Source organism: Lissotriton vulgaris, chromosome 2_1 (genome assembly GCF_964263255.1).
Source record: "Lissotriton vulgaris chromosome 2_1, aLisVul1.2, whole genome shotgun sequence".
Classification (NCBI taxonomy): Eukaryota; Metazoa; Chordata; class Amphibia; order Caudata; family Salamandridae; genus Lissotriton; species Lissotriton vulgaris.
In genome coordinates, this window is record NC_141687.1 from 1,457,686,311 (window position 1) to 1,457,709,580 (window position 23,270).

Sequence of the window (23,270 nt, forward strand, 5' to 3'; positions counted from 1 at the left end):
TTTGCTCACCATACCACCCCAGTTCAGACATGGCCATAGCAAATCAGTCTTTACCCCGTGCCTCATGGAACAGTCCAGCCCAAACTGCCAAGCCATGTCTTCTCTGGACGGGAATCAAGCATCCTAGGACCGGTTTATGTCTATCACCCGTCATCAGCCAGAATAGCTTAATTCCAGTGGAATGGAGAGCACGGGACTCACTTCTGAGCATACTCGGGCTGACAAATGCAAAAACAATTGATGGACGGAATGTTGCACAATGGCGAAACATTCATTCCCAGTCACAGATTTGGGTTTAATCCATCGTTATTTTCCTCACCACCCCAGTTCAGACATAGCCATATGCAAATAAGTCTTGACCCTGTGCCTCATGGGAACTGTCCAGCCCCAACTGCCAAGCCATGTCTTCCCTGGACCGGAATCAAGCATCCTAGGACCGGTTTCTGGCTATCAGCCATCATCAGCCAGGATAGTTTGATCCAGTGGCATGGACAGCACGAGCCTCAGGTCGAAGCATACCGGTCCAATACGGAGTGACAAATGCAAAAAAACAATTGATGGACGGAATGTTGCACAATGGCAAAACATTCACCCCCAGTCACAGATCTCGGTTTAATCCATCGTTATTTTGCCCACCACACCCCCCCAGTTCAGACATGGCCATATGCAAATCAGTCTTGATCCTGTGCCTCATGGTAACAGTCCAGCCCGAACTGCCAAGCCATGTCTTCCCTGGACCAGAATCCATCATCCTAGGACCGGTTTCTGGCTATCAGCCGTCATCAGCCAGGATAGCTTGATTCCAGTGGCATGGAGAGCACGGGACTCACGTCTGAGCATACCCGTTCCACTCGGGGTGACAAATGTGTCATAAATTAGCAGCAATGGGTTAGTGTTAGAAGAAGCCATTTTGTCTTTCTGGCAGCCATTTTGTGTGCCATGTGCTGCCATGTGCTCACCATGTGCTTTGTCCTACTTTGATGTCACCCCTGACTGAGAACATTTTTGGCGTGAGTATTAAAAAAAAGAGAGACCGTTAGGTCATTCAAAACTTGGCAGTTAGAATCTGGACCCTCTGGATTGGTAAGAACTGTTCTACAGTACTTGCTGCGAGCTTTTGGTAGTCTTGATTGGCTAGGCAGTTTTAGGATACGCTTGCCGTGACTAATTTGTTTGTTTGTTTGAAGTGACTAGTCATATGTTTGGTTTGAATTTGAAGATATATGCGTTGCAACTCATGTAGGCAGGTAATGAAGAGACTTTTCTCTACTTTGTATGAAATTTGAGCGGTGCACGTACGAAAGGTACTTTAAGCACTATTTTGGGTATAATATTGTACATTTTGCAATATTTTGTCATGCCTGTTGTCAAGCTCACATGTTAAAATGTGTAGCTTTTGGATGGTTCCATAGGGTGATGTGAATTAAAATTATCTAGCTCCCCTAGAGGGAAAACCTGAATAGGTTTGGGTTTTAAAAAGATATTTCTTCCTTGGTGATTTTGTATCCCCAGGGAATTAAAATATGGACATAATACATAAAAGGATCCTTTGTTCAGTGCAATTTTATGATAGGAGAAATGCAGAGCGATTTTTGGTGCTCTGCCAGTCAAAACTGGTGAATTACATAGCAGTCTGTTGGCCTGTTTTTTGCAGTCTTTTGAAACACTATTGAAAAGCGTTTCTTGTAAATATGACTTACAACTAGTATTTACAAATGGTTTGGTTTAAGTACAGTCTGTGGGCTGTCCTTTGTTTCAGTATTATGTGTTGATCTGTGGGTTCAATGTGTGTTTAAATGTCTGTGTTTTTTCCCATTAGTGTAACTTCTGTATGTGAATAGCGTTGGCGCGATTTATGAAACAGATGCCTAAAGCGCTGTATTGTGTGTCCTGAATGTTTGAACCCTTTCTGTTTCTGTCTGAAATGAGCTAAACGTGTGGTTGTGGATTTCTTGATGTTTTTGGTCTGTTAAGTGAAATGTTAGATTAAATAATATTAGGTGGAAATTAAATGAGAATGCATCAATTTGCCATGCGACAAGCTCAAATCGCTATATGTTGCTATTTAATTTATAGACTAAGCAAAAACGCATATGTGCAAAATTTTAAATGCTTAAAATAGATAAAATTAAAATTCACATTCACTAGGAATATGAAAGGCCTCAAAGATAAATTGTGAGTTTTGTACAAAAACGAATTTATAGCATTTTTGTACCTACGTGCATTGTACTACAGGTAAAAAGGCAAACACTTCAGCTAAAGTGAATCTTTGCTACATTTAAATGCATCTTATTGCACACGCATTTTAAAACTTGAAATGTCTGTTTTCAGTAAGATTGAAAGCGTGCTCAGATGTGAAGGGCTCTGACTGCCGTTAAGGAAACAGATGTTGTTTTTCAAAGTCCATGAATAACATCGGAATGATTATTTAGCCAGGGCTTAGCTGTTAGTTAATCACGGTTTGAATTTTGCATTTCAGAATAGTGTTTTAGAAGGTTACAAAAATAAGGTTCATTATTTTGTATCACAGAAGACATTTCAATTGCGGTTTTCCTCTCTTTAAGCATTTTTTCAAAGTATATTCTTGGTTCTGTTGCTCAATAACTATTGTCTTTTTAAAAAAGTGGCGCGAAAATCTGACTTGTTTTAAGTTAGGCTTTTGTACTTAGGCTCATACATGACTGCGTCTAAAATGATAGGCAAAGGATGCAGCTTGTTTTTATATGTGGATTTATCACAAATGATTGGGTTTAGTAAAAATAATAATGAATTATGAAAAAATAATTGTTAAAAATTAATCGCTTCTAAATTCGTTTTTTGATATTTATGAAGCTTAAACTCATACTATGACCTCCTAGCATTAAAATTTAATGTAAGTTGTGTGTTTCTGCATAATCAGAACATTTACATGTTGATTTTCACTTGGCGCAGGCGTAAAAAACTAATATTTCTAAGGCATTATATGAGATATGTCTAATGTCCAATGTTTGCAATATGTTAAGAACATTCTAAGGATGATTAATAAGTAATGCAATTGTAGGATTTTTATTTTTGAGTGCCCCAAAGATCAAAGTCGAAATTGAGTTAAATAGCCTTTTAAACAGCATTCTTGCCATCTACAATAGCTTTAAAGTGTTTCAGGCTTCAGTAAATGCATACATTTGTGTATAATACAAACTTGTGGGTTGTTATTATTTGAGGTTGTTTTTCATAGCTCAGTTAGCCAATGTGCCCGGTGCAGAGGTTTGTGTTTAATATCAGGGTTGAAGGTTCTAACTTTAGCAAGGCCCATTTAGACGTTCATCCATGTAAGGTTGATAAAATGAGTACCATTGCATAGGGTGGTAGCAAACACTTATTCTAAAGCTGGTATGTTATGTTATTATGTTCTGCGAATTGTTCACAATAAATGTTTTATAATATAAGAATAAATGAATTTTAGCCCTTAAAAGAAGTCATTTATATAACATGTGTTTTTCAATAGGGTTGATTATTGTAGGCTAGAAAGAGTGGTGAAGGCTTTTTGCCTTTGTCAGCTTGAGTTAGGGAATAGGAAGGGGGGCTGAGGAGCGTGGAGTGCGCCAGGCAGATTTTGACCTTAAGGTCAGTGAGATGGGTGTTTAGCAGTAAGTGAAAACAGATGAAGAAATGACTGCTTGGTAAAGCTTCTCTGACTAACAGAAATTCAAGCTTGCACATTAGAAGGATTGTGCGAGGCTTTTACGTCCACATCTTCAGCTCATTACATTAGGGCTTTGTCTCCGAGAAGTGCATTCCTGACCAGCCTTGTTGAGAGAAAAATAGCAGGGCCTTAAAGGGGGTTGACGCACGGGACACGCAGAGCGTCTGTGAAAGAGTTTTACTTTTGGACAGTCAATATTAAAGTGGGTTAGCATGTTTTTAAAAAAGGATGGTTGGTTAACAGTTGAGATTTTGTGTTTTATGTGCTGTGTCAGCAGTATGTTGAAAAGAGATGTTTTTTATTATGACTTCTTTGAAAATAAATGTTCGTGTATTTTTTCATGATTTTGCATTTTATCCTTTTATGAATTGTTCCTGCTGGTCCTGTGTGTCAGAAGCGACACAGTGCTGTATTTGACAGCTGATCTCCATTAACTGGTGATCTGCTGTCAAACGGCCGGTGATGAAGTAAAGGAAGGTATTTTGGTGTAAGTCAGATTTGAAGCCTGACAAATTAAGCAGGCAGTGTATAAAGTGTATGCAATGGTGTTGTGTGTCACCGCCTATTTACATATCCTATTGTACTTAGTCTATGCTTTCTGTGCTTGATATACAGCGCGTATATCTGATGGCTTGGCATGTGTGTGTTTTTTATGTTATTGCATGTTTTTGTTTTATGTTGTTGCTCTTGATACTATCACAAGTTCCCCTGTGTTGTGAAGGGATCTTTCATGACGATGCAAGCCTCTACACAACAGCTGGGTAAATTTTCGCTGATACTAAATTCCACAGATATGATTTTTTTTCATATTGTGAACAAGACCGACAGCACTTTACCAGTGTATGTCAGATTTGGCTATGAGTATTGAAGAAAAATACAGAAAAAGATATATAAACTCGAATTGTGTCATCTGTAGTCACGTTACTGCCCTTCTCCCTCAAGGAATAGGCAGGCCTAGATTTATGTATCCTTGATTGGACCTAAGGATGAAATTATAGATTTGTGGCTCTTGCTAAAGGTGAACTAAACTTTTCATTTTTCCCTTGAAGAAGGAACTGGACCATTAACTGAGATTACCGTATATGGTGTAGGGGCCAGCGGTAGAGTTCACATTTCTGCACTACTGTGACTTTTGTGTACCACCCATACTCTTGGTATTATGTCACAAACTTGACTATCACTTGAGTAATTTTTTGTTCTTCCCATAGATTTCCTATTTTGATGTTTTCCAGTCTGACTGTCAGGGTAGTGATGGACTGGTTAACTGACTTAATAATATAGTAAGAAAAGTTTTCCATCTCAATAGGAGATACCTTATGTTTATTTTTGAATATGACAAATTCAATGCCTATTCTAATTTGGTTCTCAGTTCTTTTTTTCTGCTGCTTTAATCTTTGATAGACCAGATGTGTTTTAATAATGGAAGCACCAGGACTCTCTGGTTCTTGTCTTTTTGTTTCCACATTTTGATAATTAGTCTTTGTCTACATGTCCCTGATAATCTATATTATGTGATTTCGCTTTTGAGGTGTTCTAGATGAGGAATTTGGGAACACTTAGACTTAATCGTTGAGGAAAATGTTTACCCATTAGACGATGTCACTATGTGTGAGAACATCAATTCATATAGAATTCTTATGTAAATATCTACCCATAGATGGTAGAGGATATCCAAATGAAGAGGCTAGAGTCATTGTTTTGCCTTTGTCTTTGTATTCTATGAGAATGACAGTGTATTTTAGATCATAATAGTCCCATGGCGTATGGCCACTCTTTTGAAGATTGCAGGCCACCTGTTTGCAGTCCCCTTGTTAAATATTGAATAGTTTTTTGTACTAAATTGAAAGAAATTAACAATTATGTCACATTTCCTACATCACTAGGTTCTGCAGGATCTTCCAGAGTCAAAGGGAGAATGATACCCTGCAGAACAAGTGACCAAGACGAATCCTAACTCCTATTATTGACAGCTACTGATGAAAGCAGGAGGCATTGGCCTACAGTCCCAGCACCCAGAAAGTAGCAAGGCACCTGCACGCTATAAATGGTATCTTCAAGTATTGTGTTTGCTTCATCGGACAGCGTTGAACATTAGAGAAAAAGGAGGATCTGGTTTTGCCACTGAACCACAGTTTTAGTGCAAAAGAGCAAAAGCTACCTGTCATGTGCTGGTAACCTCTGACAGTGTGCAGTCCCTTGAGCCCCTTGGCCTGAGTTTTGGCCACACACTTCCTTTTTTTCCCTTTGCTCCAACAGAAGAGCAGTGCACCAGAGAATCCAAGATTGGCAAGAGGCACTACATTATGGTGCCCATGAAAGAGCAGCCTGAACATCCTCTGACACTGAATAATGAGTGTTGGAGCTTGAGAATGTAGACCCGAGTCTGCACGAGATGGTTTGCACAAGATGATTTGTGCCCATGATCAGTGAAGAGCACAATATTTGTAGTGTCTGCCACAGATGAGAGACACTGATGCACTGCCTTGAGACATTGAGACTTTCGACTGTGAGTGTTTGCCAGGAGGTTACTCCAACGGATACTGAGACACATTTCCATGGGAGGCCTGAATCAAGAGGCCCATACAACGATAGAAGAGGAATTTGAAGGAAGATAGAAGCCTGCCAGAGAGGCTTCGAACGGACTCTGGGCACAGTTGTAGTTACCTGAAATGGGTGTTAGGAGACTGATTCTGGCAGTGTTTTAGAGTAGTATTCTGTTTAGTAAAGGTAGAATAAAGTTCATTCTCTGTGGAAGAGTATTCCTATTCAACCTGAGAGCATTGAAGGATTGCCACTGTTTCACCTGAGTATATAGTGTTTTCTGAAAGATTTTAGGATTTGCTTTTGCTTAGGGTTGTGAAAATGCTAATTTTGTCTGTAATAGTGGTCATTACTTTCTCCTACTGTCTGTATGTATGTTTATGACCTAATGTCCTGTTCTTTTGTATTCCTGCTCATACTCTTCATGAAATGTTTAGAATGGAAAATGCTCATCTAGCAATGAATTAGGAAATTGATGAAATTGTGTTAAAATTAATGAGCACATGTTTTCTATTTTCCTACTGAATCATGGGAATGTCTTCAGCTAACGCTAAAACGGCCGTCTGTCGTAAATTAGCAGCAATGGGTTAGCGTTAGCAGAAGCCATTTTGTCTTTCTGGTAACCATTTTGTCTGCCATGTGCTGCCATGTGCTCACCCACCATGTGCTTTGTCCTACTTTCCTGTTAGCTGCGCCTGAAGTCTGCCCAGTAACAGGATATTTTTAGCCTCCTCCACTTTAACGCATGCTCAGAAATGCCCGGTAGGTTCTGCAGCTGTTACTGATTAGTTTCACATAGGAATGTGTTTACTACGTTCTGAAAACTGTTAGCTCCTCCCACTTGGTTGAACAAAGAGAACTTGTATGTCCATATAAGGCATGTTTTGTGTGCTTGCATGAGCCAGGACTGCCCCTTGCATTTATGCTTACTATGTAATTCTAAAACATATAAAAAGCCCCAGGTTTCTGTATTCTGCAGACTGCCTCATTCAGTTGCCACAGCTTCTGTGTGACGCAGCCTCAGCTCATGTGAGCTTAATAAATGTTTCTTTGATATTGCAGCTTCTGTGTCAACTTTTGTTATCAGCAAGACCCCTGAGAAGGAGTGTTGATTTCCTCAGATCTGGGTTCAATCAATCGTTATTTTGCTCACCACACCACCCCAGTTCAGACATGGCCATATGCAAATCAGTATTGACCCTGTGCCTCATAGGAACAGTCCAGCCCAAACTGCAAAGCCATGTCTTCCCAGTACCGGAATCAAGCATCCTAGGACCGGTTTCTGGCATTCAGCCGTCATAAGCCAGGATAGCTTGATTCCAGTGGCATGGATAGCACAGGACTAACGTCTGAGCATATCCGTCCCATTTGGGGTGACAAATGCAAAAACAACAATTGATGGACCGAATGTTGCACAATGGCAAACCAATCACCCCCAGTCACAGATCTGGGTTTAAGCCACCATTATTTTACTCACCACACCACCCCAGTTCAGACATGGCCATATGCAAATCAGTCTTGTCTTGACCCTGTGCCTCATGGGAACAGTCCAGCCCAAACTGCCAAGCCATGTCTTCCCTGGACTGGAATCAAGCATCCTAGGACTGGTTTCTGGCTATCATCCGTCATCAGTCAGGATAGCTTGATTCCAGTGGCATGGAGAACACTGGACTCACGTCTGAGCATACCCTACCCACTCAGGGTGACGAATGCAAAAACAACAATTTATGGATGGAATGTTGCACAATGGCAAAACATTCACCCCAGGTCACAGATCTGAGTTTAAGCCATCGTTATTTTGCCCACCACACCACACCAGCTCAGACATGGCCATAAGCAAATCAGTCTTGACCCTGTGCCTCATGGGAACAGTCCAGCCCTAACTGCCAAGCCATGTCTTTCTTGGACCTGAATCAAGCTTCCTATGACCAGTTTTTGGCTCAGCCATCATCAACCATGATAGCTTGATTCCAGTGGCATGGAGAGCACGGGACTCATGTCTGAGCATTAAAAAGCATGGGCGAATTTTGCGGATCTCGCGTTCGCGAATTTTGCGGATTTGCGGATTCGCAATCCGCAAAATCCGCGAATTCCCGCGAATTTGCGGATTTTTTTTTTTTTTTGTGTTCGCCCGTGTTTCTGCCAGTTCGCGAGGGTTTTTACAATTTCGCAATTTGCGAACTTACCTGTCGGGTCGCAAGTTTTGCGAACTTGTTGTTTCTACATGTCCAGCCTGTTTGGGACACTCTTCTTCATCACTGCCACTCTCTGTCACCACTGCCACTCTCTGACTACTCATGCCACCCTCTGGCCCACCCATGCCACCCTCTGTTTCATCACCACACCCTCTGGTTGTCCAGTGTACATTATTTTCGGCAAAGCAAAGCACACCTTCCCTGCCTCAAGTGACCTGAATTAATTTGGGGCTGATTAATGTGTCACAGAATATTTTTTTAGCTGGCACCTGCTTCCTTAGTGCGCCCTGATTAGTGATCTTTTGCACTTGCTAAGTGCTTTCATTGTTGCAAAATTAGTTACAACACCTGCCCTGCCCCAACTGACAATAATGAATTAGGGGCTAATTAATGTGTCACTGAAAGAATTTAAAGTTCCAGCCTGGCACCTGCTTGTCTGCTCCTTTAGCTGTAAATCAGGACCTTTGTGGCATACAGTTAAGGTCAGAGCAGGGTCACACAATAGTTGCAAGCAGGCAACCGAATTCTGGAGGGCCCCCTCAGGAAGCAATACAAAGAATCGTTACAAATCATGAGGTTGACCTTTTGCACCTGCTCATTGCTTTTGCTTTTGCTGAAATCGTTTTGCGGTTTTTTTCGCGCTATTCGCGGGGCGCGGCGTCGTGCGAAACCGACCGCGGAAGCCGCCAATTCGTGCGAATGAGCATTTTATTTTTTTGCGGCTTGTTGTTTCGCGAGTTTTTTTGCAGTATTCGCGAGCCGCTTGCAGCGCAACACGCGAATTTACCCCAAGGTCGAGTACGGGCGCGGCCATTTTGTTTGCGTGACGTATTTCCGTTTCCGCCCGCTATGTATAATCTCGCGCAGTAAGCACATTGCGAGTAGAGGTTCGCACGAGATCGCGCGGGAAATCTAGAGGTTCGCACGAGATCGCGAGGAAAATCTCGCGTGAACTGACTTTCGCGCTCGGAAACGGGCGCCGGCCATCTTGTTTTTCATTCATTTCCTGTGTCTGGGCATGGTGTTTAATCCTCTTGATATCTTTCCCATCCTTTGCTTGTTTTCAGTTTTTTTTTTACGATTTTGCTTCTTATCTATCCCTCTCTTTTCCTAGCTGTATATTTTTGTCTTTTCTGCTATTTTTCTTTACTTTTAAACTACTTTTGTAAACTCTTTTCTTTTCTTCTTCCCTATCCTATTCTTTCTTAATTTTCTACTTCTTCCTACCTTACCTGCCCAGACCATGGTCAAGCCAGGCGCCGTGAAGCTGCCCAGGCACTTGAGGGCCGCAGCGGCGGCGGGGAGTAGTGCTGGACCCAGTGGCAGGACAGCAGGCGTGAGATCGAGGGGGGAGCAGGTGACGCGCCGGGAGATATTCAGCCCGGAGGAAGTGGGCGCGCTGGTCTACTTCGTCCAGCGCCGCCTGCCCAGGACCATCGCGGGAGGCGGCAGGATCGCGGCCGGCGGCTACAACATGCGGGAGCGCCGGAAGCGGTGGGAGAAGGTGTGCTGGGCCATATCCCACCTCTACGGGGTCCAGCGCACCTACAGCCAGGTCACCCATCGCTGGACGGACCTCCTGGACCGCGAGCGCGACCTGCTGGACCAGCTCGGCTTGGAGATCCCCGGGCTTGGTGAGTAGTAGTAGCCATTGGCATTTAATCACTCACTACTATGATGTTTTCTCCTGCTCTGTGTTGTTGTATTGCAAATATTTGTTTTTTACATGGAGCAAGCCAATAATGCCGCTGATGACGATTACATTGTAGTTAAATTATATTTCAAAATCTTCTGTGCATTTCAGGTGCACTGCTCTCCTTCTCAGTGGGGTTGCTACTATGCTTATTTGTTTTCTATTTCGTGGTCTCATTGGCCTGAGTAACTATTATGTATGAGTGTACTTAACAGAACTGCGTAATGCTAGACACTAGGGGGCAGATTACATTTACAAGCCCCTTGCGCCACGTTTACGTTGCCTTGCGTGACGCAACAGCGGCGTAAACGTGCCGCATCCCTGCAAGTCATTTACAGCATGACGCATCTAGGGAGATGCGTCACGTTATAAAGCCATGGGCCTGCACCACAATGGGTGCGTTCCTAGTACGCAGGGTGGGCGGTCCAGCGGCTGTGCGCCTCGCAAAATTGCCTGCGTGAAATCTACAAGATTTAACGCAGGCACTTCTGCGACGCTGCTACGTCAATTCAATTCCTTATGTCTGCTCGAAGCAGGCGAAAGGACTGACACAGCATGTAAAGTATTGGGTGGCCCTGAGCATTACTGGAGTTGCATTGCGTTGGCGACGTGACTCCAGCGATGCGCCGCTCTTACGTGACGAGATGCGTCACGCAAGTGCCTACCCTTGCGCCAGGGCGCGCCGCATTGTAAATGAGGCACATCTGCCGTGTCGCAAGGGTAGTTTTGCGTGACGCATTTGATCTGGCGCATCTCTGGAGATGCGCCAGAACGCGTAAGTAAGTATGCCCCTAAGGGGCAGAATTGCAATTACCGTCGCATCCCTGCAAAGTAGCAGGGATGCGCCATTAATTGTGCGGCCCGCTACCACCACCAAACATGGTGCGCCGTATTTGCAATGCGGCGCCCCATGGGCCCAAAACGTCACCGAAGCTTTACTGCTGGAGTTGCGTCGCAACGATGGCGCAGCTCCATCAATGCTCTGGGGTACCCTATCTCCCCAATGCTGGGTCAAGCCGTACGTCTGCTTCAAGCAGGTGCAGGGTTTGTGTGACGCATCATTGTCCTAAAGGTGACTGATTGATATTTTGTAGATTTCCCTCAGCCACTATTAGGATGTGTTCCAGCGCAGGAATGCCCTCCCTTGCGCCGGAACGCCCCCTGATGGCGCAGGGCTTTATAACGGGATGCATCTCCCAAATGCGTCACGTTGTTATAATATTATACGCCGCACCATGGCGCCCTTTTTTGTTTAGCTGCTGCGTCACAAAAGTCACGCAAGAACGGCGCAAAAGAGCCGCAAGGGCTTAAATCTGCCCCTTCCTTTGTAACCCTGACAATAAGAAAAATAGTGGCGGTGGATTGATAGTTTGACTATTTAAATGACTGGTAATGTAGCAGGCAACTGTTAGTGTTGTCACTGATCTGACTGAAATCACAATGGAGTTTGTCTGTCACTTTGCGTCTTGCCTGCGGACTGCTGCCTGCCAGTCCTAGGTGAACGTTTCAGTACTTTGTTTAGTGAGTTACGTGACTTTCGAAGTCACAGGTCCGCATATAAATGAAAAGTAACCATAATCAATATAATTTCGCAGAAATATTTTGTTATTGTTCTTTTGAAATGTTTGATTTGGTTGACATTGACAAGCAACAATCATCCATGTTTTCTGTTCTTTCTTTCATGTTGTACGTCAGCTCCCCCCAGGGGCGAGAGGAGGACACAGGAGCAGCAGGCGGCGGATGCTGTTCATCAACAGGGCCAGGATCGGGCAGGCGAGGGCTCCTCTGCTGGCCCCAGTAAGTTTTCATTTTAGACTAGTACCTATTTTTCCTAGCGTTCCTCATTTGACTTTTTTCAAAATTGTCTTTGCTCTTCTTGTAGACTGTATCTAAATTCTTATCCTGCCTCTACTATGACTCCCTGTGGTATTACTAGATTATTCTTATTAGTCTGTCTGTGTAGCTAACTAAGATTGCACGGTTGGCGAAACTCCCATGATTCTAGTCAGCAATAGCTCTATCAACTTAGTGCAGTCCTCTGGGATTGTCCATAATGTCTTTTGAAGTGTTCTATCTGGACTCATGCTTGCAAAAATTGCAAAACCTTTCGCTCAGTCACTCTAGTCTGGACCAAAAAACACAGATTGTATTTAAGTTTAAAAGCTTTATTAAAAGTAAACACATTTATTAAAATGAAGTCATAATAAAACTAAACGTTTAACTGATAATGGAAAAGTGGTTAGTGCTGACGATTAATTGAAGACATTTCTTGTGGTCGAGCCGAGCTCTCACCTGGTTTCAACTTGATCTTGTTGTTAGAAGTCCATCTTCTGTCTGTGTGGAGAAAAATGGTGCGTGTTAAAAAAACAGCCTTCATCAGTTGTGCCAAAAAGTGCAGCAAGACAACCTTCCCTGGAAAAAGGGACATTTTTTTTTAACTTTAACGACAGTCACAAATTACATTGTTTTCACATGTCTTCATTCCTAGACCAAATACTAGTGACTGCTTTATTCTAACATTCTTAAATGTACTTTGTAGGTGGAACATCTGGTGGCGGGGCCAGTGTGGAGGTGGTGGTGCTCGACACCGAGGCGGAGGGCGAATCGGGCGATGCTTCAGGGGAGGAGGCGGCGGCGGCAGCTGTGAGAGTTGAGACGGTGGTGGTGGCGGCCAGAGGTAAGCTCTTATATATTACTTACTTATTGAGATTGAAGACTAGCTGGGAAGGCAAGAATATGAGATGCATGGCTGGGTGAATGATGAAGCAATGATGGGTGGAAGGACAACAGCCTGGGTGGGTGACACTGAAACTGTATGTGTCCATATACCTGGATCATGCTACTATCTGACTCTTAGATAGCATATGTGTATCTAGAGCAGGGGTACTCCTAGTACGGCCCGCGGGCCGGTGGTGGCCCGGCAAGCCTTCGTTGGCGGTGCGCTGACCTTGCAGACAATCACTGCTCCCCCGGCCCCCACAGAGCAGAGGCTTTTTTGTATTTCACCTGTTAGCGCCCCTGCATCTCCACTCTGACAATCACTGCTCCCCCGGCCCCCACAGAGCAGAGTGGAGATGCAAGGCCACAAAGAGGTGAAATAGAACTAAGCCTCTGCTCTGTGGGGCCGGGCAAGCAGTGATTGTCAGGGTGGAGAAGCAGGGGCGCTAAAACAAACAAAGCCTCAATAATATGTTAATGGTCTTTTAAAGACCTGTTAAGTACTTTGGTGTTGTTGTCTGTGTGTGCGCGTTGAGGAAGCGGTCTCAACCCGGGCTGAAGGCTGACACAGATAGACACACACACAGTGAGATGACAGAGGGGGAGGGAGAGGGAGGGCAGGAGGGAGAGAGAGATGGAGGGAGGGCAGGAGGGAGAGCAGGAGGGAGAGAGATGTATGTAAATGCTGGGTCTGGTGGCTCAGTGGATGAGGGCATCTGCTGCAGGGACCTGTGTGCAACCTCATGGTCACAAGTTATCGTTTTGCTTTAGCCCCGCCCCCTCTGACTCCGCCCCCACCAGTGCGGCCCTCGGCCCCAAACTACACTGTAAATGTAGCCCCTGAGAGAAAGTTTGTGAGTACCCATGATCTAGAGAGAGTAGACGGTCAGTGGATGAACTAAGTGTAACTTTGAAGAGCATGTAACACTAACACTGCACCCGCACGTCCGTTCCAGTGTAGGAAAGGCAAGGAAAAGAACTTTTAATTTTGTCCAAATACTACCATAAATAGTAGCAGTAGTTTGTATTGCAAGCACTGCATAGATCCGGTTATTATGGTGGCCACTCCCTACCTCTCTTAATAAGTTTAGTAGTACTCAGTCATTCATGTGTGGATGTATCACTGGTCACTCAATAAAAAGCAAAGCACCTAAAGTCATCCCATATATAAGCAAAAACATCCCATGTGAAGTGATAGATAATCAGATTATTTATCTTCTTCAATTTTCCATTTCTAGTACTCATTTCCACTGTAGGGTGAAAGTTAAATTAATTAAGCAGTAGCCCTTGAGTTGTAACAGAGTATTCTCAGTGCCACCCGTACTAGAAAAGTAAGAGATTCACCACCTGCATGTACTGGACGGGTACAGTAACGCAACGGCAACGCAAGTCTAGGTCACTCCTCATGGCGTGCGTCTCTTTTTCTCGGGTGCAAGTTTACCGCGCTGGCATTATGCCGGCTTGCAGAAAATAACGTACCAATTTTCCAAAACAAGAGATAAGAAGAAGAATAAGACTGGTGTACTTTCATAGTCGACTCCAATGGAAGTCCACAGTGCTCGTAGACTTTGTTCCTTAAACTCCCACTAATGTTAGAGCAAGGATGAAGAAGTGTGAGGTTAGATAGATACTGGCCTCAATAGTTATGTAATGCGCTTGCAAGTTGCTAGTTGTACTGCAACACAAATTTCTGCTGAATGATTGAGTTAATCTAAAAGAGCATTGGTTACAGACTATGTCTTTCTTTCTTCATATAGGTTCTCCTTCCAAACGGACAAGGAGGAAGGAGCTGGCTAGAGCGGCCCGGCAACGGAGGATCGAGGCCACTGTTGCGGAATATCGGCGGCTGGTGGCCCTGGAGGACGTGGAAAGTGTGCAGTCGACAACTACAACAACGTCGTCTGCATCGGCCTCCGTGGCCCCACGGGCTGCCACCCAGCACAGTGGTCCACCCAGACTGAGCCGGGCTGCCAAAGGCAAACGCCACCACCGAGCAGCAAGGCCAACAGCTGCCTCTCACAGGCATTGCACCTGCAAGGCAGTGAAGGCACGCCTGCGCCGCACCACCCTGATGGTGTCCCGCCTTCAGCAGGAGCTCGCCTTGCTCCGCGAGGAGCATGATGCCCTGGCCCAAAAAGTGAACAGCATCCACCCATAGTGTCCCTTGCCCCTTTTTTAGAGACTTTTGGGGGGTGGGAATTGGGAGTTGGGTTTTTGGGGACTTTTGAAGGACAATCGTTGGGGTTAGGGAGGGTCTTGCGGGAGATTATTTTGTTAGGGATATAAATATACTTTTTCAAACATTATCTGAGCATACCTGTTTTTTACTGCTTGCCTGGTGGGTGGGGGTTTAACGTTGACTGTTTTCCTGAAAGTTTAGTTCCATTTTCTTCCTTTAAGTGTAAATGCCCAAATGTTTTCAACACTAAGTGCCTCTCACAGACTCAGTGAAGTGAATCCAAGAGTCCTAGGACTTTAGTAGTACTACCTTCAGTCTCTCGTCTCTCGTACTAATACTCCATTATACCCCCAAACCACCAAACGCTTATCTTACCTGTAATTTGTGTTTGAAAGTAGGGCTAGACCCAGGGCTGGCTCCACGGGAAACACCGAATAACGTTGGCAATCTTGGTCGGATAAAATTTCCTCATAGCGGTGGTACTATTGTTGTGACACAGTGGCAGTTGCATGCCTATGAAAAAAAAGAAAATGAAATCTGGTTTTTCCTCCTGAGCAATTCAACGGTACAACTGAGAATATAGCATGTGACAGAAGTACAGTAGAGCAGTGCCACATTGTAGCCTAACAAATGGTAAAGTATAACTACTAATTCGGTTGAAGTTCTTTCACATTAGCAATGGTTCTTTGTCAAGCTGAGTAAGAATATATCATCGACAACTGTGGAAAGAAAGAATGCGACAGTACAGGGCCTGTGTGGAATTATTGATAACGATATTCAACATAAGGTCTCTGTAGCCAGATACCCGAGAGCCTTGCTGGTCACTATAAATCCATTCACAACAACACTCAATGGGGTTGGTCTGGAAGGTGTCCGGTTTACTCCCCGTGATCCAGTCGATGCAAATATGGTTCCACTTCCAAATGTCACCAACACCCAGAAGTGTAAACACAGGGTGTTCGAGGCATTAGGCGGGGGAGAAAAATAACAAACTAAAATAAAAAATGTGGGATGGGTAAAGGTAGGGTCAGCAGGGAAAGGATACCTGTAACAGAAGACAAGACAGGCATCAGTGAAGTGCTGTCCTAACATACAAGAAGAAGGTATAGTAGATAGAAAAGGAGAAATTGCTTTTTTTCTAGGTGTCCCCTCACTCACCAGGGTTGCCCCTTGGTGACATGCTTCATCATTGGGGCCATCCCAGTCCTCTACGGCCTGGGGCGTGCTGCGACTTGCGAATTACGTAGGAGCACTTACAAATGACTATGTGTGGTGCAGATGTGATAGTGGAGTGGACTAAGTGATGTGTTAAGGGATCAATGTAGAAGCAGAGAGAGAGCCAAGAAATGCAGTCACAGTCAGAGAAAAAGGCAAGGGATACTGTATCTATGTGGTTGTAGTGGTCCTGTTGGAAGTGGTAAGTAAGTTGCCCGCAGAAAAAAAATCCTCCTATTAGCGGCACTCCTCCATTGCAGCCGACGCTTCGTCCATCGATGTTGGTCACCAGAAGACACCCTGTCCACTGCCTGCCTGATGCTGAATTGTGGCTCGCTACTGTGAAGCCTGACTCCATCCTTTTTTCCCCATTGCAGAGACTGAAACCCGGCCTGTAATTATTCAACGAAAAACAGGAAGTGATATAATATTACAACACCACTGATAAATAAATATAAGGCATGTAGGCTGTGGAGTGCAAAAAGTCACAATTTGTTTTTCCTAGTAGACAGTACAATGTTTTTGAAAGTGCGTACTCTGAGTCACCTTTTGAAGGATGTATGGGCAAATTAATGTATCGGATCTTGCCCCTCAAGCTAGGTGTACCGTAAACTGTGTTTTAGAACAAAATTAGATCTTCCTAGCAGTGCTCCCACCCAGACCCTTACTAAAGCCAGTCGCAAAAATGTAGAAGACCCCCAATCAAATCTCAAAAAACGAGGCCTAGCAGAAAACTGGTGACAAAACTTACTTTGAAAGTAAAAGTAGGCCGAAGTACCCTAATTACCCATTACCCACCGTGGATTGCATTCAAACCACTTGCAAGCAACCAAGCAAAAGTAGCCATAGCCAGCATCGCTCCAAGACTCGAAATCCCCCCCACTCAAACACATGCAATAGAAATACTGCTAACCCTAACGAACCCTAAGTTAAGAATAGTGGCAAAGGCTTTCTTTAACTATGCCAAATCCCCCCTTTCCCACCATGGATTTTCTTCAAATGACTTGCAACCAAAATTACACATTCTCACGAGTGCTCTAAGACCCCAGAACTCAGTTTGAAAAATCTAGAACACCCCGAAACACATGCAATCCTGCTGCTAGGGCTAACCCTAACGAACCCTAAGTTACAAAAAGTGCCAAAACTAAAGGCTTTTCCACGCGGATTTTGTCCCAACCACTTCTACCCGGTATTAGACCTTCCCAGGAATGCCCCAAGACCCGGCAACCCACCCGCCAAGAAGCGTAACACCCCCAAACAGGCCAAAAGCAAAATCTCATACTTGCAATATTTCTGGGCCTTCGGTCCAAACGCGCTGCGTAGCTAGGCCATAAGTCGGGGTTGGCACGACGGATTTCCTGAAAAGCAAATGCAATCAAGATTAGAGTGTCCCAGCAGTGCTCCCAGACCACGAAACTCACCCACAAACACCAGGAAGCCCCCCAAACAGGCCCCCGAAAACGCTACATAGAGCAAAATGTCTGAAATAGCCCAAAAAAAAATCGGCCTGGATTTTGTCCCAACCACTTCTACCCGGTATTAGACCTTCCCAGGAATGCCCCAAGACCCGGCAACCCACCCGCCAAGAAGCATAACACCCCCAAACAGGCCAAAAGCAAAATCTCATACTTGCAATATTTCTGGGCCTTCGGTCCAAACGCGCTGCGTAGCTAGGCCATAAGTCGGGGTTGGCACGACGGATTTCCTGAAAAGCAAATGCAATCAAGATTAGAGTGTCCCAGCAGTGCTCCCAGACCACGAAACTCACCCACAAACACCAGGAAGCCCCCCAAACAGGCCCCCGAAAACGCTACATAGAGCAAAATGTCTGAAATAGCCCAAAAAAAAATCGGCCTGGATTTTGTCCCAACCACTTCTACCCGGTATTAGACCTTCCCAGGAATGCCCCAAGACCCGGCAACCCACCCGCCAAGAAGCATAACACCCCCAAACAGGCCAAAAGCAAAATCTCATACTTCCAATATTTCTGGGCCTTCGGTCCAAACGCGCTGCGTAGCTAGGCCATAAGTCGGGGTTGGCACGACGGATTTCCTGAAAAGCAAATGCAATCAAGATTAGAGTGTCCCAGCAGTGCTCCCAGACCACGAAACTCACCCACAAACACCAGGAAGCCCCCCAAACAGGCCCCCGAAAACGCTACATAGAGCAAAATGTCTGAAATAGCCCAAAAAAAAATCGGCCTGGATTTTGTCCCAACCACTTCTACCCGGTATTAGACCTTCCCAGGAATGCCCCAAGACCCGGCAACCCACCCGCCAAGAAGCATAACACCCCCAAACAGGCCAAAAGCAAAATCTCATACTTGCAATATTTCTGGGCCTTCGGTCCAAACGCGCTGCGTAGCTAGGCCATAAGTCGGGGTTGGCACGACGGATTTCCTGAAAAGCAAATGCAATCAAGATTAGAGTGTCCCAGCAGTGCTCCCAGACCACGAAACTCACCCACAAACACCAGGAAGCCCCCCAAACAGGCCCCCGAAAACGCTACATAGAGCAAAATGTCTGAAATAGCCCAAAAAAAAATCGGCCTGGATTTTGTCCCAACCACTTCTACCCGGTATTAGACCTTCCCAGGAATGCCCCAAGACCCGGCAACCCACCCGCCAAGAAGCATAACACCCCCAAACAGGCCAAAAGCAAAATCTCATACTTGCAATATTTCTGGGCCTTCGGTCCAAACGCGCTGCGTAGCTAGGCCATAAGTCGGGGTTGGCACGACGGATTTCCTGAAAAGCAAATGCAATCAAGATTAGAGTGTCCCAGCAATGCTCTCAGACCACGAAACTCACCCACAAACACCAGGAAGCCCCCCTAAGAGCACCTCAAAGGCAAGCAAGTCATCAAAAACACAAAAAATTTTCCGCCTCGGATTTGGCACAAACCACTTTTAGTGCTTCCCAGCAATGGCCCCAGACCCGTCAACTCACCTGCAAAGAGGTAGAACAACACCCCCACAAGTGCTGAGTCTTTCTTCATTGGGCGTAAACCAGCCCTCTGCTTTGATGGAAATAGGAGTCTGGAGGAGGAGGATAGAGGAGCATGTTCTTCTGAACTTGTGAACCTGAGGAATGCAGACTGCGGCACCTTCAAATAAATTAGCAAACAAGTGAAGACAGTTCTGCTGATGGGCTTGTCTTTGTGATTATCTGATTAAAGTTTGAATTATATTAACTGTGCACAACAAAGAAAGACAGACACACAGGAATAAAAGTGAATAAGGATGAAAAAGAAAGTTATTGATTCGTTGTCTCATTTTCAGGGCTCGAAGTCGGTATCACGGTCCAGGAATAAGAATAAGGCTTCGTCATCATACTCTGCGAATTCAGCCCGGGTGAGGTCAGTGCCACCTGACAGAGTAGAAATTCCCTCATCTATGGTGCTGGCCACCTCCTCTTCATCCGGCACGCTCTCTCGTACTCGTATATCTGGTGGTATGAGGTGCTGATTCATCTTGATCATTGTTAACCTCTCCACATTTTTGGGCGAGAGGCGGCTCCGTTTGGGAGTTACAATCCCACCAGCCGCACTGAAAACCCGTTCAGAAGACACACTTGCGAGTGGGCAAGACAAGTAGTTTATAGCCAGGTTGGTGAGCTGTGGCCACAATTCTTTTTTCCCATGCCAATACGCCAATGGGTCAGAATTAACATAGACCTCTGTGGAGTCATTCAGATAGTCCTTCACCATCGACTCAAGGTCCTCCTCCAAGGTTCCTCCACTTTGCGTAGCTCTTGCTGTGCCTCTGACCTTTTGAGAACCAAACCCACGCAGAGCTAGCCAATCCTCTTCAGCCTCCAATGTTTCTGTTGTCTTTCGTGCAGATGATCCGGTTGCCGGTGTCTTTAACGGCTGAGAGGTCACTTGTGCCACAGCCACAGGTGCAGAAGTGGATTGTTTTGACTGGGGATGGCCTGCTGATGTACTGCCATTTCCTTCAATTTCCAGCCGTTCTGTTTCAAACTTCTTGGCTGACAAGGCTAGCCAACGTTTGTACTTTGTAACATCTTCATCACCAAAAGGAAAGAATGCTCTGCCTGCCAGCGCCTTTTTGTAGCGTGGATCCAGAATAGTAGCACAAATGTAATGCTGTTCTGAGTGGATCTTTTGAAGACGTTCATCACCTTGTAGGAGCTCTAATAATTGCTCAGCCAGAAGCAAAGAGTCTTTCTTTTTGTCATCTTTTCGAAACACAGAACACACCTCCTTCAGTTGGTCCTCCAGCATGTACAACAATGGGATAGCTTTTCCCAAATTAGAGTCCTCCTTGCTGACTGCACGCGTGAAGACCTCAAAAGGACGAAGCATGCGTGTTAGGCTTTCAACTATGTTCCATTGCGGCCCACCCATCCTCAGCTCCTCTATACCCTCTTTCAAGAAATATTGATCGAGTTGCGTATACTGCTCATACAGACGCTCAAGCATGTAGAAGGTTGAGTTCCAACGTGTTACCACCTCCTGGATGAGTGCTTTCACTGGCATTTGACATTGATATAGCATGCTCCTCAGCTGCTTGCGGGCCTTAAAAGAATGCCTGAAATGCTTGCAAATTTTTCGGCAGTTCTCCAATACACTGTACGCTGCACTGCTTTTATTACCCAAGAATTTTTGGACAACCAGGTTTATACAGTGCGCCAAACACGGCACTCTGAAATAGTAACCGTCCCTCATGGCCTTAACTATATTGGAGCCATTGTCCGTGGAAACATAACCAACCTTGCGTTTTAGTGGGGACAGACAGTTAAGGACCTTTGTGTTAAAGACATCCAAAATGTTTTCTGCTGTGTGACATTTCTCCAAACCAAACATGGCTAGTGTTGCATGTTTCCGAGCACCTTTAAAAACAATGTTAGTGTCAACACCTGAGTTTAGCTTTGCTTTAGCCCCTGAAAAAGAGACCCAGTGTGCAGTGATGCACATGTAATCAGCGCCTGCGCCACTGGTCCACATGTCTGTTGTCAGATGTATAGTGTGAACAGCACTCTTCTGCAAAGCTGCCCCAATCACCTTCAGAACATCTTCATGTAGTGCTGGAACCGCAACTCGGGCAAAATAGAACCGGCTAGGAACCTTCCATTTAGGGCAGAGCGCTGTCACTAATTCTAGAAAACCAACCCCTTCTACAAAAGAAAAAGGGAGAAGGTCCAGAGCTAGCATTTTAGCCAGCTTAGTGTTATACAGACGGGTCATTGGGTGGTTGCGTTCATATTGCGCTTCTGTAAACAACATCTTTTTAATGTTGCCCTGGACCAATGATTTACGGGATGATGATGATCTCTTCGACCCAGTTACGCTCGCTGATGAACTTTTCCGCATTGATGTCTCACTCTCTCCCACACTCTTAGTGTGGCTCCCATGGGGTGTGCTGCTGACATGGGAACTGGGTGTAAGTGAAGTGTTTGAATCGTCTTCTTCTACCTCCTCGTCATCAGCAGATGACAAATCAACGTTTTCATTACGTGCAATTCCGGCTTTCTTGATCGCCTCTAGGTGCGGAAACCATTGGACAGGGTGCCTTCTCTCAAGATGACCTCTCTGGCCTCCGGTACCATAGTTAGAACCAAGCTTACCACGACTAAATCGAAGCTTACAAAGGCTACAAATGGCTACGTTTTCCTTTTTTGGGCAAACACTAAAGAAGTCCCAAACTGGAGACTTGAAATGTCTTCGGGGGCCGGAGGAGGCGGCGATACTGGTGGTGGTGGTCCTGCTGCTAATGACAGATGAAGTGGAGGATGTGGATTGCCGAACTTCAGTACGTTTTGCACTTTCACCACCACGAATTGAGGTCGAGGACGAGGTGGGTACCTTCTTGCGAAGAAATATGGAAGCGGTAGGTTTTGGTGTACTACTTAACTCCAAATCTAATGATTCCATTTCCATTGCCTCCTCGCCGACATCATCATCACGCTCAGCAGCTTCTCGGGATAGGGTCAAAATGTCTCTTTGCTGCATGCCCGGTGGGGCTGCAGTGACCTTTGTGATGACTGGCTCGTCGTCATCGTGAGAGGCTTCATCACCAGCAGTATCTGTCACTTCTTGTTGAGCCTCATCACACTCCATAGGTTTGAGTTTTTGGACGACCTTCCTTTTACGCTTAGGTGCCGGTGTCAGATCATGGTGTGCCTCTGCCTCACTGTCAGACCGCAGTTGTGGTTCCCAAGACAGATCACTTGCACCAGAACGAGGTGGGCTTGAAGAAGATGTAGACACCCCCCTTGATCTTTTCCTTGCTAGGGATGTGGAAGACAATGAATGATCATCAGGAGGAGTGGCTTCCAATGATACCTCAGCTTCAATGTCGATTTCCAAATGTGCCCCTACTTCGGGAGGAACAACTATTGTGGGCACTTGTGAACCTCCATGCACCTTTGCTTGCGCATCTCCTTTTGCTGCCTCTCCTTCCACATGTACTTGGGCGTGTACTTGCACATGGTGTTGTTGCGGCTGTGGTTGTTCAACACTTGTCAGATGAGTTACAACAACCTGTGTTGATTCAGGGACATTGCTGCTACTTTCTTGCGATGAGCCAACATCACTGGTCGATGGTGATTGGAGAAGTACACTGACTGCCTCTGAAGCACTCAAGGGCTTTGACTTAAGTTGGCGTGGTGGTGGAGGCACTGAACCCAATGGAGCAGGGGTGCTGCTCTCAGCTTGGTCCCCAGCAGATCCTGCTGCTGCAGGCGTACTTTTTTTTTTGCTCCCAAAAAAAGTGGCGGGTGGCACACCAGCCTCCTTGGTAACTTGCTTCTTCTGCTCCTTACTAGCAACTTTCTTGCTAGAGGAGCTACGGAGAACTTTCTTTGGGGCCATCTTCTTCAGAGCAGGTCAGACAGCAGGCCGCAGTTGCACGAATTGTAGAGTTGTCTGAGGCCAGACGTGACGTCGCGTGACGTTATGCTGCACACACACACCGCTGCAGGACTTCTTCCTGGCACTGGTGGTTCTCTTGAGTCTTGTGCACCTAAAAAAAATGGAAGACAGAGGAACATCAGTTCAGTTATAGAGCACAAAAAAATCGAAAAAC

The 23,270-nt window shown here is 45.3% G+C and overlaps 1 protein-coding gene across 1 annotated transcript in view; it reads left to right on the forward strand.

Moving 5' to 3' along the window:
• The window catches only part of LOC147732752 (uncharacterized), a 53,106-nt gene extending 38,047 nt beyond the window's left edge, over window positions 1-15,059 (forward strand). The window contains exons 2-4 of the mRNA XM_086954317.1: window positions 11,760-11,908; window positions 12,651-12,788; window positions 14,587-15,059. Coding sequence (XP_086810443.1) covers window positions 11,760-11,908; window positions 12,651-12,788; window positions 14,587-14,987 — 688 coding nt within the window. The 3' untranslated portion in view covers window positions 14,988-15,059. The remainder of the gene's footprint in view (window positions 1-11,759; window positions 11,909-12,650; window positions 12,789-14,586) is intronic.
• The last annotated feature ends 8,211 nt before the right edge of the window (window positions 15,060-23,270 follow it).